Raw genomic sequence first — 16,363 nt, forward strand, 5'->3', positions numbered from 1 at the left:
TAGTATTTACCCAGCGAGATTCATCTCAGCGAGTCTTCTTTAAAAGTTTCAGAAACACACAGAGTAGCGATTCTGGCTTTCAGCTGTAACACTGTCTTGATAATACACCTTAAAAACAGTTAGTTAACATTATATAGGATTTTTTCCCCCCTATAATAATAATAACTATTCTTATTGTATTACATATAAGTGGAAAGACTGATTAGCCACCTTTACAATGAGATCTACTTTGCAAACATCTTGCCTCTTTGGAAAGAGCAACATAGCTAAACGTGTGGGTAGCGCCTCAAAAAGTGTCCCAGAATCCCCCTGCAATATTCTCTTGCCAGCTTGGGTGTGCTGTATATACACCATAGTGACCAATATAACCATGCTGGTTGACCTTCATCAACTCCTGGTTGAGGAATGGGATGCCATCCCACAGCTAAATGTGGCCAGACTGGTGACCAGCAGGAGGAGGTGCCAGGCTGTTGTGGCTGTGCATGGATCTTCCACACATAACTGATGGTGCAAAATGAATAAAATTATCCAATAAGTAATAATAATTATAAGAAGCATCTTTCTGGAAGCTCAATGCCACTTTACAATTACTAACAACAAATCAAAGTAAAGAGATAGAAAGACAATACAAAATAATAGTAAATGTTAGTAAACAGCAGTAGAAATGCAGCAGTCAGACAGATGAATGGAAGATTAGAGGTTATAGGTGAGACTGAACAGGTGAGTTTGGAGAAGAGCTAAAAGTTGTGTTCCCATGGCAACGAGGCGAGGGGAGGGGACGGAGAGGAGAGACGAAGAGGATCTGAGGGAATAAGATGGGATAGTAGTGAATATAAATGGCAAGTTTTTTTTAAGGCACTCGTTCCACATTTAGCCGTGTTGCTTGTTCCACGGAAACATGAGGATTAAATGTTATAATGTACAGTACAGGGGAATAATCAGGCTTTCTAATTATGTATAACACAATACCAATTCATAATAATAATTAAAGGAGTTAAATAATTTGCCAAAAACATTTCCAAACTTTTTTTTACACTGCTCAAAAAATAATATGGTGATTTTATGTTAGATGATAAAGCCAAAACCTTATTTATCGCAGAATGTTTTTATTTGACGTTTTTGTTTTTTTAGTTTCTTACGCTCTCTTCTTTATTTGAGTTTTTAATTGATATAGTAATAGCATCTTTTTTTTTTTTTAATTCCAGTAATTGTGTGGTGAAAATCAGATATTCATATCATGGCAACCTTAATGTGAAGTAATAGTATTTTCTAAAATTACCTTTAAATGTATTTAAATTAAATGAAATTTAAATATTTATTTTCAGTTCTTTATACAGTTCTTTATTTAACACAACTAAGTGCAATAAGAAACTAAGTAAAAGGGCTAAAGCTAAAAATTTCTGTCAGATTTACTCGTTTGTGTTGCATGTTGCTGCTGGCAATTTCCTAAGCGCACCGTAAATTGTTCAACTAGCTTTGTACCATTTAAACACCCAGTGGCTTTGGAACATGTAAGGATGCTCAAGTGTCTTAGATGGAAGCACATTTTAGTTCAACACTATTCTCAATCATCAAGCATTTTCTTCTAAATTTCTTATTCAAGTTTCATTTAGCAAGATTTTCTTGTTAATCAAGTCTTTAATCTTTTCTAATGAAGTTAAATGAAACTAAAGATCAGATGAATCAAAGTGAGACGCTTCTGTCGCATCTTGTGAATCTCTGTTTTGAGATCTTAGACATTTGTTGAGGGAATGACGTGATTTCTACCAGACAAGTGGAAGGAAAACATCCTTCAGTCTGTAAGCAGATCAGCACATATTTATTCAGACAATGGCTCATTACCTCTGCCAGAGAGGTTATGTGGTTGGATTCAGTTTGTTTGTCTGTTTGTTAACAGGATTACTCAATGAGCTTTGGACAGAGTGGGGCATGGTCCAACTTGGAAGTGATTAACTTTTCATGGCAACCCGATTCTAGATCTGGATCCAAGAATTTTGTTCCCTCCCCAATGCAACAGTGGTGTGCAGCCCAGGTAGGCAGGGTAGGCAGTGCCAACCCAAGGCAGAAGGAAAAAAATGTAATCATTCCATTTTAACGATTAATTTATATATATTTTTTTTACTTTCTTCAATAATCATCTTTAATATAATCTTTCAGATGATACATTTCTTAAAGGTTGTAGTATCTATTGGTTTGAAACTGATGGCATTTAGTGCTTTACAAAGCTAAATAATAATGACTCAACAGCACCTCCTCCTGGCCAGGCAGAGAAGCTGCACAACTCCCCCTTGCGCTGTACGGTCGAGTCCATAGGCACAGTCCTGCTCTGCCTTTTCCTCTTATATCATTGCAGTGGTGTGTAACAATCGCTACCTTGCTTTTTTACATGACTGTACTTTGCCAATGGTCTACGTACGTTCAAAAGGATTAGCAAACTGGCGCTTCGGTCTCTAAGTTGGTTGACATTTTCACAACATTTTCACCAGAGGAATGACCTGCTAAAAAGGCTTAAACAACTTTCAATGTCTTTCTTTTGAGAAAAAATATCAACATACGCTACTGGTTATCTTGACATTTAAAGTTATATTGTTTGGGGACTGCTTTTGAATCACTTGGCTAGCTTTGGTGTCCTATAATCTTGATTGCGTTAGATTAGGCAGGCACTTACCTGCCTACACATTTAAATGATCATTTGTGTGTGAAGTCCAATTTGCGACTGCCTGCCTACCTAACCCTAGCGATCACTGCACGCGCCTGAAATGCAACAGTAGTCGGGGTATGGGAGGTTTGCCCTGCTGTTGGTTTTTAGAAAAGAAAACGCCTGATAACTTTAATCTAAAAATATAAAAAGAAACTATACATTTACACAATGATGTCTGCAATGTTCAGCTTTTTTTTCCCCACACTTTCATTACCGTTTTCTTCCCACCTGATCTCATATATAAAAACCTTAAGTGGCCAAGCAGCATTGCATTTTCACTCATTCAAATTCTATAAGACTAGCCGAACCATTTTCGGAAGTAGCTTCGTTAACCTGCTCATCGCCGCAGTCCATCCTACGTTTAGTCATTTATCTTCTCGGCTTTTTGCAGCAGACAACTGGAATCACTTGCAGCAGAAGCTCCCATCCTTTAACAACTTTGTAATGGAAGCAGTCTGTGAATGTTGCAGCTTGTTTTTAGCTACAGCTGTTGCATCTTTATGCCTTTTTACAATCTGTTTTAAATTAGTATCATAACGTATTGTTTGTTTGTGTGTGTCTTTTCATTTTTCTTGTACTGCTTCTTGCCTGGTCTTCATTGTAAACAAGAATGTGCTTTTAACTGACTCAACTGGTTTATTGCTGTTTTTTTTGTTTTTTTTAATAATCTCATGAAGGACACCCGTCTTAATGCATAAATGCTCTGTTGACGGACCTGATGTCAATTTTCAAGGCAGAATCAGCTGAAAACAGAAAAAAACAAGAGAAACTGAAACACTGCTACTCTCTCACAGTAGTGGAAAAGGAAAAAAACATTTTCAGTTAAATCTGTTTTGTTGAATATTATCATTAAAATTGTTCAAGAAAAGAGCCAAAAATCCACCTTGATAAAAAAAAAAAAAATCAAAATAAATACTAGAAAATCTTGCATACATTTGATAAAAATATTTATTTTTATTCAACTGAAAGCTCATCAAAATCTGTGTTTATTACTAATTTGCATATTTCTAATGGCTTTCAACTTGGAATGGGCGATTTAAGTCAGGGGATTGTTGCATCACGAGGCAGTGGATCGGGTGCTCGAATCTGGTCCCTGACATCTACCATCCTGCGATTTTAAATGCATACCTTCTCAACCACAACTGAATCAAATAGCTAAATGTCCTTATCTGCATTTCATTCAGCTCTGCAAAGGCCTGATAAACCAATTATTTGATACAGGTGAGATGGAGAAGGGCTGCATCTAAAAGCTGAAGGATAGTAGCTCTCGACAGGGCTGGACTTCAGGGTTCATCTCTGCTATAGACTTTCTCTAAAAGGCAGCTGCCATACCAGGTGCACCATCTATGCTCAATGAAACGTTCAGCAACAACAAAACCAGTCGTTTTCTGATGTTTTTTTTTCTCCTAAAGTGCAACATTTTTGTGATGATTTAGTAGCCGTGCTGTCTTGGTCTTTTCCCTCACTGCTGGAGAAAAACAGCTGTTAAACTTTCCAGCTTCGATTAGATGATTCCTCCTGGACTGAAGCTGCAGCCAGATTCAGGATTAACTCTCTTCACTTTACCCAGCAGTGGAAAAAGCAGACTTGGGACCCTGCTGTGACCAGAACAGCTGTGGACTTTCACCACGAAACAGGCAGTTTGACCACAGCTACATGTTTCTGGTTAGACAAGCTAATGTTCTTCTCTCTTTCCCTGCAACTCGCACTTAAAGGGGCTACGCCATTATTTCAAAACAGCAACTTTTACATTTAAAACATAGCTCTCCTCCAGACACAAACAACTGACAATTACAAATAGAAATTAATCGACCGACTGGAATCAACTGCATTTAAACTGCGACAAGTTTAAAAATCATTTAACAGCTTTTCAACTTTTCTTTATTAGAGCTGGGACTTATTGCCAGAGGAAACCAGGCACTGTGTCTTTTGCTATGGGAGCCTTTGAAGGACCTTTTATAGATGAAATAATTATGTGTTGTAAGTGAAGTTCACAGCATATGAACACAAACACACACGGTGCAGGTGCTGCATCACGAGGGACCTTCAGCCCCTCTCTAGGAGAAGCCCTCCCCGACTCTCATTTCCCACAGTGCATGTGTGTCAATGCAAATGAACAGCCTCACCTCTCCATGCTTCCTCCCCCTCCCTCTGGCTGTACTCCGACCTCTCCTCACTGCACCTCCCCACACCCCCTCACCACCCATTCAAACCCTCGTGTTCCGAATCCAGTCTCCAATTTGTTCCACTTCCCCATACCTCATTGTTCAAAATGACACTTTTACATTTTACGGTGAACCAATTATTCTGTCTTACACAGTCCGCTGGCTTTGCGAGCCAACCTGCCTGGATCAGCTGAGGGAGCGGGGTGGAGGGCCGCCACTCCTCCTGCTGCTGCTGCTGGTGGGGCGTTCAGAAAGAGAGGGAGAGTGGGGGAAGAAGCTGAAGAGAAGAAAATAAAAAGAGGACTAATGGTACCTCTTTCTGACTTATCCACAGGGATGGATGGTCGACGGAGCAGGATGCCGGGAAGTTAGCAGAGGGAAATGAGAAGCGGGTCAGGAAAGGAAGAGGCGAGAGGAAAGGAAACGACGCAGGCGGATGCCGCTGCACTGCGCAGAGGTGTGTGTGGGGACAGCAAGAGGTTGGAGAATAAAGTGAATGTAGACAAAGGAGGATTTAATTGAATGATAAAGTGATGGAGAGAGAGCGAAAGAGAGAAAAGGAGAGCGAGAGAGAGAGAGATAAATCACAGCAGGGATAAATAAAGAAGATGGAGCAGAGGGCGCCTCCATAGTTGCAATGTATGCCTGAGGATGAACGGGAGGGTGTGTGGGATATTAAAAGAGGAAAGAAGGGAGCGAGAGGAACAGAAGAAGAGGAGGGATGGGGGAGAGGGTGATAGAGCGGACATGTGGAGAGAAAGAGAGCGTTTTACCTGCGATGAGCCTGAGGGGGAGGGAGATAGAAGGAGGGACAAGAGTGTTGTTGCATGAAAATAGCGTGCAAAAGAGATTTAAAGAAAGGATGGAGGAGGTCAGCTGTAACGCCTGCAGCAAGTGGGTGCAGAGAGAGTGACAGATGGGGAGAGGATAGAGGGAAGCAGATGAGTGTACACTGTAGGTTTTATGTTATAAGTGGATATTGGCACCAATGTCCTCATTTGATTGGTTTTCTTTGATTCACTTGTAAGATCGACTTACAAGAGATAAATAATAAAAACAAGTTATATCAGAATATTTAATCCTCAGAACTTTTATTTCCTCTCCATTATTAATCAATGCTGCCTTATTTGTTGGAAGTCAGCATAACGGGCAAAGTCGCTCGAAAGCAGTTGAAGACTCCGTGAAGATTGTTTGATGCAAATATACATGTGGACATGACGACATGACATCATGTGATGCAGTTTATTTCTGTTTTATTCTGACAAGCTAATGATGATTAGAAGAAAAAAAAAAACTCTCCAATATATTCCAGTGAATGTCTGATACAACTACGATGATTATTCAACACAGTCTGACGCTCTTAGACAAGCTTTCTTGTCATTTCTTCAAGTACTCTTCAAGAAAAGCTCTTCTGGTTTCTTTAAGGGCTTTCCAAAGCTCTTCTGTGGATGCTTTCGGCCTTTTTCTGGTTTCAGTCAAGAGGATCTGACACTGCTTCCATAATATTGAAGTTGTGGTTCTGAGAAACCTGTTGCCACTGATATTCAGTCCAGTTCTTGTGTCATCTGGCATACTTCTTCCTTAAAAATGGCTTTCTGACTGCATCTCTCTGGGATTTTTTTTAATCCAAAATTTCTTATAGACACCAACTTCAGACACAATATTTATGTTCCCTAAATGTCATTAATTATTTTTTTGGCCTGACCCTCCTTTTGTCCTCCGACCCTTCAGTTTCCTCAGTTTTCGTAGACTGTACACCATGCTGAGGTATGTCGAGTTTCCAGCTAACAGCTCTTTGGGAATCACCTTGTTTCTGTCAAACTCTGTTATCATTGGCCTTTTTCTGTAGCTGTAACGGAGGAAATGGGAAAGAAGCATCTTTGCGACAGACTACTCGTAACAAAGTGCCTAAAGATATAATAAAAAGTTGGTTCATTGCCAAGTCTCCTCTCGCAGACTCAAGCTTTAGCATATTGTTTCTCATTAAAGAATCCTGGGTGTGCTTCCAACTTATCAACATGCCTATTTTCAAGTAAAAGGAACAGGAAGTTATTGTTATCACTTCATGGAACAATGAAAAAATCATTTAGGCATCAGTCGAATCTTACAGAACTGGTCATAATGAAGGATTTGAAGCTAATTTTAGACACATCTGGTAGCAAATGCTTTGACTGACCATTCTGTTCCCTTTTGGTGACGTTTTTGTAGTTTATTTTTATATTTACATGTATGTATTACTTTATGTTTTATGTAAGTGGTTTGTTATCTCCTTTCCTGCTAATATAACTTCATCATGCCTTTTAGATTGATTCAGAGGTCATGGTCAACTTACTTGGTACACGGCAGGTTCTCAAACTCCAGTCCTTCAGGGTTTATGTTGTTTCCCTGGTCCAACACATCTGATTTAAATCAAATGGATCGAACAGCTTACAGTCAACTTCCTCACAATGACCCATTCATAAATAAAGTATCTTTAATTTGATTTGATTTGATTGGATTTCAGTCATGTGTGTTGGACAAGGGAAATAATGGAAACCTCCTGGTTTGTGACTCTTGAAGACTGGAGTTTGAGACCCCTTAGTTAAAAGGACTGAAAGTGAGTGAAACAGCAGCAAATGTCAAAAGCAGTAGTGCCCAAAGTCGGTCCTCAAGGGCCGCTTTCCTTCAGGTTTTCAGTGTATCCCTGTTCCAGCACTCCTGGCTTCCATCAACAGCCAATGAAGTTCAGGCCAATGACTGATTAGTTTGAGTCAGGTGTGTTGGAACAGGGATACATGGAAACCCTGCAGGATTGTGGCCCTCGAGGACCCCTGGTCCAAAGAAAAGTTTTGTAAGGCATTTGTAAATCCCAGGGAGCTGAATATCCAAGTAAAATAGAAACATCCTGGCTTCTTGGAATAAAAACATGACGCAATGATCAGGACTTATGCACATCATTGAGTAGTGATGATGCAAAAGTTATCACTGTAAAAACCTGTGGGTTCTAACTCTGGTCTTGTTTTATTTTCTTAAACCGTTGAGTTTTATAGTTGGTGTCATGATTGATATTTTTTTCTCTTAGATTCAGTCTTATTAACAAGGTCTTATTCACTGTGTGATGTTGGGGTTTTGTTAACATTTTGGTTCGTGGCTGGTTTCTCTGTTTTATACAAGTTTTATTCAGCTAATTCATCTGTTGTCATTATGTATTTTAGTTTGGGGTAAAGAACTTACTTACTCATGCTGTTGCAGCATCTTTAGCTTGTCCCTGCCTCCTGCCTCACAGTCCTACATTTGACTGCAGCTTTAGTAGTTTTCTCCTTTAGTCTATGTTATCCATTTATGTTTTGGAAAAGTAAAAACTACTTTCAAACAATTATAAAGTTGACAAAAAGCATTAATACGGCATCAGGTAAGCCCAGATTGACCTTCTCAATGCAGAGTTCGGACAATTTCATTGCTCTTTGTGGCTATTAAATGCTTCGGCATGTGTTTTTAAAGATTTTTAAGATAAATTTACTTCATTGATAGTTTAGTATTTTAATATACCACTTGTTAAGTGTATTTACTGCATTTTCGATATAAAATCATGAGATGTTTGATCTAATTCATAATTTCAAATTAAGTATTGCGGCTTCGTCAATGACTCGTCAATGGCAACGGCCACCACAGAGCTCAATCAGAGTGGACCACAGAGGTCATTTTTACCTGTGGTGAAATGTCTGTGGAAGAGTGGGTGGTGAAGTAGAGGGGGCTGCCAGCCCGGGCGAGTAGGGATGGTATGGCGTCTTCTTCAGTGCCTGGATCAGGTTGTGCCTGTACTCCGGATCTATGGACCACAGGGAGCCTTTACCTATGCTCTGAAGCAAGGAAAGAAGAAGGAAAGAAAAACAGAGAGAAATGTTACTGGAGGCGCTATCAAGCTCCTGAAGGCACAACACAAACACAGCGCAGCACGCTGACCTGAGCTACCAGGTGGACAGCCCAAACACAAGCTCAAAGTCCAGACCTTGTTTATCAAACCACCTGTACACACAACAATCCTGCATTCCCACTGAGAGGAAGACCTTGAGAAAAACAAGTCTGTGCATCTAACGACTCAAACACGGAGATTACTGCCTCACTTCCCCCAAAAAAACATCAGCTATACAAACATTCCCATATTCCCCAGATAGATAACACTCCCTGGAATGAGAATCGACACATCCTCAATGCCATCGTGCTGTTTTTCGATCCTCCGCTTTTCCTTGGAAAGGGGTTAAAAAAAACAAAAAATCACAAAGCTTTTTTTCTGATTAAGACACAGGGAAACTCTTTAACTTTTTCCACTCCGGAGGCGATGGTGGTGTGTATTTTTAGATCAAAGCTGCTTCCTCCTCACCTAATGAAGCTGCCGGCTCCCAAACTGAGTGAAGCCAGCCAACAGATTATAGAGACCGCCATGAAAACACAGTCTCTCTCACTGTCGTAGCCTTCCTTCTCAATGTGGCTTGTACCTCGGCAGAGGCAAAGAATGGCAGGACAGAGGGAGGAAACATTGGCCCCTGTGTTCAGCTTACACTGCTGTACTTTTTGACATGACACAAGTACATATGACAGTAAGAGTTACACAGTTGCAACTCAGAGGGTAATTTTTACATTTCCATGCATTATACTGCCACACCTGAAAGCAACTAACAAGGAGTTTCTGATATATTCAGTTGAAATAATAGTTTATTGGTTGGGAAAACAGGCTGCAAGTTGTCAAACAGCCTTTATTCAACAGCTGAATAATAAAATAAAATAAAATGTAAAATTGATATTCATTTTGAAATCTAAATGAAATAGTTACTTAACATAAGTCCTCTTTTCAGATACCTCTCCAAAACACTATATGACTATATAACGGCATACAGGTGGGACTGTAATTTAAGACCATGTAGTAAAAATTAACTGTACTTCAGATGGAAACAACCTACTGATATAAATGAGGTGACAATATCTCTGCATCAGGAATTAAAAACCTTTCAACAGATTGACAACACTGGTGACAGTGAATCTAACTCATTATTCTCACCCGTCGAGCCAAAAACACTGTAAAACCTTCTGCAAACTTAAAAAAAAAAAAACATATAAAGTCAACGTTTATGTTAAAAACTGATATGTTTTTAGATGTTTTTCCACAACACCTACATGAAAATGCAAGCTGTATCCTCTTAAACACAACATTCCCATTCAGAACCTCTAGTGAATCCTCGCATCCCTGATCCCAGAATGTCCAGTCAATCTGAGTCAAAATCTACAACCCCAGTCCAGCTGTTCACCTTGGGAGAATTCAAGAAGCTAATGGCATGTGTGTGTACTGCTGATTTGTGTCCCCCTCCACACCCCCATGTCTGGCTCTTTGCATTAGTATGTCAGCAATGTTGAACACAGTCCATATGTGCCCCATGTTGCTCAAAGTGTGCTTGTGTGTGTGTCTGTGTGTGGGTGAATGTGTGTATGGCAAGTTCCCTAGGGAGTGTGATATTACCCAGCATGGTCTACTCCTGGGAGTGCTTCTATTACTGCCAGCGACGCCTCTCCTGGAGAGCATGATATTACACACACATAAACTCTCTCCCACAGAGGTGACCCCCACTGGGCCCAAATTTCCCTTTGCCCCTCCAGTCTGCCACCATTTGCCTCTGCATATATATATATATATATATATATATATATATATATATATATATATATATATATATATATATATATATATATATATAGTATAGATGCATGTATGTATGTGAAAAGTGTGTGCTTGCCAGGCGATTAAATCAATGCTTTCTCCTGAATCTCTGCCTACTGGGACCCCTGCCTTTGCCAAGCAACCAGCCAATCAAAAAGCTCAATTTGAGAAAACCCCCCCCCCCCCCCTCTTCTAAAGAAGGCCAATCACATGGTGCATCTCACAGGAAAGGTCTGTAACCTGGGTTGTGGCAGTCGCCTTGGCAACAGGCATCATGGAAGCAAGAGAAGGTAAAATGAGAAAATTCACAAAGTTGAAGGAAAGGTAGAAGATATGATGTCAGGATTTTGTTTTTTGAGTGAGGTCCATGTTTGACATCTTATGAGAGATGTAAAAGATATTGGCGACCTCCATCGGGATGGACTTTGAGACTTTCAGTCCTTACTTCTCCACTGGATCTCAATTTGAATAACATGTACACTATCAGTTGTCTTTACCTCATAGAAAAGGAGAAATAGACATGAAAAAAATCTACATGTCAAATGGTCTTCCCCCCCCTTACTCTCAGCAAAACCTCAAAATCTGAAACTAAAGCTGACGATGCACTGCATTAGACTTAAAACTCAAGCCTTAGCAGCATTAAGCCTTAAAAGAGATCAGTTAAGCAGCAGTGCTTTCATTGTCCCGGAGAAACGCACAGGTATTTTCATGATGAAGAAAACATACGTGCTGCAAACTGCCTGGGGACATGTTCGGTTGTGAGTAAAAGACAAAAAGATGGGGAAAAAAGAAAAGAAAGATAAAAGCGGGGGTAGAGTCGCAGAGCGTGACAGGGATGAGTGCGAGTTGCTAACATCTGTTTCCTGTGTTATATAAGCCATGGGGGCTGGCCTCCATTGGAAATGGGAGATATTAAAAAGTCCTGCTGCCGCTGACCCTGCTGGTAACACCACATGGCTGCTACTGCTTTCCCGCCGCGCTCTTATCCTGTCGCTCGCACGTTTTACCTGTCACACAACTCGCTTAATGAACGCTAGAATATACACCTAATTTTAGACTTCACTTAAGAAATTGACAGGAGAAGATACCAAACAGCACAATATAGTTAGTCTTAACCCTTAATTTTCATCTCATTCATTTAAACCATATGTTAAGACTTTTGGGATTGAAGTGTCACATTATAAAGGGAGAAAAAAACTCATTTCATTCAACCGGTCATATTCTTGGGAGTTTGTTGACTGTTCAAACAAAACTATGCTGTCGTTTTTACCATTAAACAAGCATGCGAGTCTGAGCGCTACTTTCTAATAGCTCTTGTTTTTGCTGGTTGCCTTGGTGATGCTTTAACACAACATGAAACAATGACAATAAAAACTGTTTTTAATTTTATCAATCCCGATTAGGAAATTAGCCTCTGCCTGCAGTAGTTTGGGGAGTAGTTTGGGAATGGGGTTCGCTCCTTGTCACACCAAGAACATGAACCGTGGAACTCCTAACCCACTGATTTTTCTGTCCTCAGAAGAGACAACAGGCCTGACCAATGACTCAATAGAGGGATTATACATCCCTCTTGGTCTGGGAACACTATGAACCCCCCCCCGGAGGACCTGGAGAGTTTTGGGCATGGATGGATGGATGGATGGATGGATTTTACAGACCATGCCCACCACATTGCTACAAAATTTTATATCATCTACCTACATTTAACTACCTTAAAGTAGCCATATGATGTAAAGTAGTCATTCGATGAGAAAAAGATGTATAGGTAATAGTTCTATGATCTCAGGAGGTGTCTATAGAGTTCCAATCAAAGCATAAGAAGAGCCATTTCTACAGTTAAACCATGTACTGGAGCCAACAGTTGTAACCATTGGCATCCAGAGGAAATTTTTCTCGTTTAAGTGTTGAAATGGGGTTAAAAATAATGTATGAGAGCTACATTTCTGCTGAAAAGCATCGGCATAAGAGGTTTTGTTATCAACTATATCTTCATACGCACAGCATGACTCAACCTATACCATCAATCTCCATATAATAAGTGCATGCATTTTCATGAGCGTCATCCACAGTTGGTGTTAATGCTTTATCCTGGCTTTGCTGAAGCTTGATTAAGTAGTTGTGCTACAAGTGTCTGCCATTACTGTACCTACACACACAAAAAAAGAGGATTAGTAATGAACAGTGAAATGCTGTGGAAGTATGATGCAGATGGAGATGTTTCTTTTACCATTTCTGTACAAAATAAATGCCATTTACAATGAATAGGCCTTAGAGTGTGGGTTAAAACGGTAAAGGCAGCAATCCCTTTCACATTTTGCATTTCTTTTCTGTTACATCAGTGATTACAATCACAATTGCTAAAAGATAAATACAGTGTGAACTCCATCAACTTGTCAGCACAAACTGCTGCTTTAAAGACTTTTCCAAATTCCAAAGAGGCCTTTCCTTGTTTCAGCTGGTCTGAAAAATTAGCCCATCTGTTGTAAAGTAAATTTCAACTAATTTAACCAGCTGCAACAAGACTCCTTCAGTAAGAGTTTCGTACATTATAGTCATCCCAGTCATCAACGCAGATGTCACATGGAGCGTTACAACACTGACGATGTGAGAGGTAGAAACTGGACTGAGTGTCTCCCAAAGCACCACTGCTGCTTAGCAATTAACTTCAGTAAGGTCGTGTGGGTTTCCTTTAGGCTTGTCACAGTGGCATAATTTTCTTTTTTTTTTCCCTTTTACACCTACGAAGCCTGTCCAAGAACACTTGAACGTAGCAGCTGTACAGAAGCTTAAATTGCAGCCCTCAGGCTGCACTCAGCATATGGCATGTGACAATAAGGCTTGCTAGGTATGACTCACAGCATCATGTCATAAAAGATAGTAAACTGAACAATATGACCTCCCATGGACCCCTTTCTCAAAGTTTCTTCAGATCAGACACTTATTTATAATTGCAGAGCCTTGAAAGAGTTTTCAGCTGCCTAAAACACTGCTGATCACTTTTGGCTCAAAATGCTATTTAGTTCTAGTAACTCTGCAGAGACGGGGCTTTAATTTGGAAAGAACTGGAAGCCTGACCTAAATCAGCTTTTTTTACTGGCTGGAAATTCATTTTGCATGACTCAAGCATGAAAGAGAACGAGATTGGTACAATTAAAAGTAACTACCAGAACGTATTGGACGCTGAAAAACACAGCGTAAAGCTAGACTTGGGAGAAAACTTTGAGTGGTGGTGCAGAAACACCAACCTCAGGTCAATATTTTCCCAACTCACCTGTTTCACTACAATGAACGTAATCTACACAGCCTTTATCCTTAGTCGTATTGATATTATTTAATACACGTATGGCTCCCACATCTTAGAGCCCATAAGAAAAGAGTAATTTGAGATAAATGATCGCGTTGACAGCAGTTTCTCACTCTTTTTTTTTGTTTTAGGTACAATATTTCCGGAATTTTAATGACAAATTTGCTTTTTATTAAATTTTCAGGAAGAAAACATGAGGCAAGACAAATAACTCAAACAGAAGATAATTTAACCTCTCAGGACAGTTAGCATTAGCAGCTATATTAGGGATGTGACAGTGAAGGAATTTACCCAACACTATCTTCAGGTGGCTGAACAATGAATAAAAGTTCACCCTACTGATGCCTATAATGCACAGAGGTTACTTTCCATCCCTGAGGCCAAATCAGTTTTTAAACTTCTTGAAAATGTCTGACATGTGATTTAGTAAATTCTGAGCCGTGGTTTGTTAAATTAGGAAGCCTAAAGGGTACCAGAGAGCTCAGAAAAAGCTCCATGATATTTTGAACTCCCATCTTTCTTGGAATGATAAAATGCCAAAATGTACTTTTGTGTTCTGCATGTCAGAGATTTCGCCATGCAAACTTTACCACTTATGAAAAGTATCTGATCCAAACAGACGTTTACTTTGATTGCAGGGAAACTTCAGCCAGTAACAGAAATCTGTACATCTTGTGGAATCTCTTGCTTTGTTCCCAATAAATAGGAATGGAGGCTGGGAAGGCAGAATCAGAAATCCAGAAATCCAACATCCACGGTTTGGGTGGACTCCAGCAACATTTAATATGATTGTTTTCAATGTGGATTTTTTGAACTTTAAACAAATTCACATTGAATTCTGAAAAAAAAAGATTTAGATTCCATAGACAGGATGGTTGATTCATGTGATTAGCACATTGGGCCGCCTTTTTCCTTCAGCCTTTATTATTAGTGTCTTAGGTTTAACAAGGTGTTGGACACATTCCTAAAAAACTTTGCTCCATATTGACAAGAAGCACACAGTTGCTGCACATCATGAGAATCTCCCATTCCACCACGTCCCAAAGCTGCTCTGCTGGACTGAGATCTGGTGACTGTGGAGGCCGTTGGAGGAAAGTGAACTCATCGTCATGGTGGAGATGATGTGAGCTTTGTGCATCATCCTATACTCTGCTCATAAAGGGATGGACATGGTCAGTAACAATATTCAGGAAGGATGTTACTGTGTTGCTACGAAGGCCTCCAAAGTTTTCTGAGAAAATATTTCCCATACCATTACATCACAAGCAGTCTGAACTGTTGATAGGAAGCAAGATGGATCCATGTTTTTATGACATTTCCACAAAATTCTGAACCAACCATCTGAACGTGAAGCTGAAATGGAGACTCAGACCAATCAGACCAGCAACGTTTGTCCAGTTTTGGTAAATCTGCATGAATTGTAGCCTCAGTCTCCTGTTCTGGCCAGAGTGGTCTTCTGATCCTGTAGACCATCTGCTTCAAGGTTGGGAATGTTAGAAGTTCAGAGATGGTATCCTGCATACCTGACTGGAACCAGATGCTATTTGAGCCACTGTTACCTTTCTTTCATTTCCAACCAGTCTCTCCTCTAACCTCTGACATCAACAAGACATTCTGGTCCAGACAACTGCTGTTCACTGGATATTTTCTCTTCTCCAAACCTTCTCTGTAAATCTTAAACATGGTTGTGTGTGAAAATCCCAGTAGATCAGCAGTGCCTGAAATACTCAGATCAACAACCATGCCATATTCAAAGTCACTTAAATCCTCTTTTTATTCTTACTCTGATGCTCAGTTTGAACAAGTCGTCTTCACCATGTCTACATGACTAAATCCATTAGGTTGCTGCCATGTGATTGGCTGGTTAACCATTTGCGTTAACAAGCACTTGAACAGGCGTCACCAATAAAGTGACTGGTACGTAGATATTCAGCAACTTTGCTCCAACAACATCTAAAGGAACTATCTCATTAATTAGATGCTAAATGCTTCACTATATCCATTTTCATAAGCAAACACCGGCGATCCAGGTCCAGACTTTCTCTGCTCACATGAGCACATCAGAGCCTGAGGCTTTCTGCAGGTGATGCAGAAATCGGGTTGTGAAAATTCTTGTGCCTTCTTTTAGAATCCAATATGAAGCTTCTTGTTGAGCTGACATGAGTTCAGCATACATCTGTCCATATCCATAGGAGAAGGGTGTGGTAAAAACTCTGCAGCTTACGGCTTCAACAAATACTGACACGATCATATATGATCTCAGTGCACGCTTAAAAGCTGCATGTGTTAATAGGCAGGTGTTGAAAAAGAAGATGTTTAAGAGATACTAAAAGCTTAAACTTTGTCTTATTTTAGATTTTACATTGTTTTATGTGATCGAGTCCTGCTCTCTCCTCTCTATGCTGCTGCAGACCAGATGAGGGACACGATCGTTCTCTGATTGGCCGGTCCCAAACCTGGATAAATGCAGAGGGTTGCATTGGAAAAGTTCAACTGTGCGATGA

The 16,363-nt window shown here is 40.0% G+C and overlaps 1 protein-coding gene across 1 annotated transcript in view; it reads right to left on the bottom strand.

Moving 5' to 3' along the window:
• ches1 (checkpoint suppressor 1) overlaps nt 1–16,363 on the bottom strand; it is an 83,504-nt gene that overhangs the window by 21,852 nt on the left and 45,289 nt on the right. Inside the window, exon 3 of the mRNA XM_079255674.1 lies at nt 8,554–8,705. Within this exon, the coding sequence (XP_079111800.1) occupies nt 8,554–8,705 (152 nt within the window). The remainder of the gene's footprint in view (nt 1–8,553; nt 8,706–16,363) is intronic.

This window comes from Telmatherina bonti, assembly GCF_933228915.1.
Source record: "Telmatherina bonti genome assembly, chromosome: 16".
Lineage (NCBI taxonomy): Eukaryota > Metazoa > Chordata > Actinopteri > Atheriniformes > Telmatherinidae > Telmatherina > Telmatherina bonti.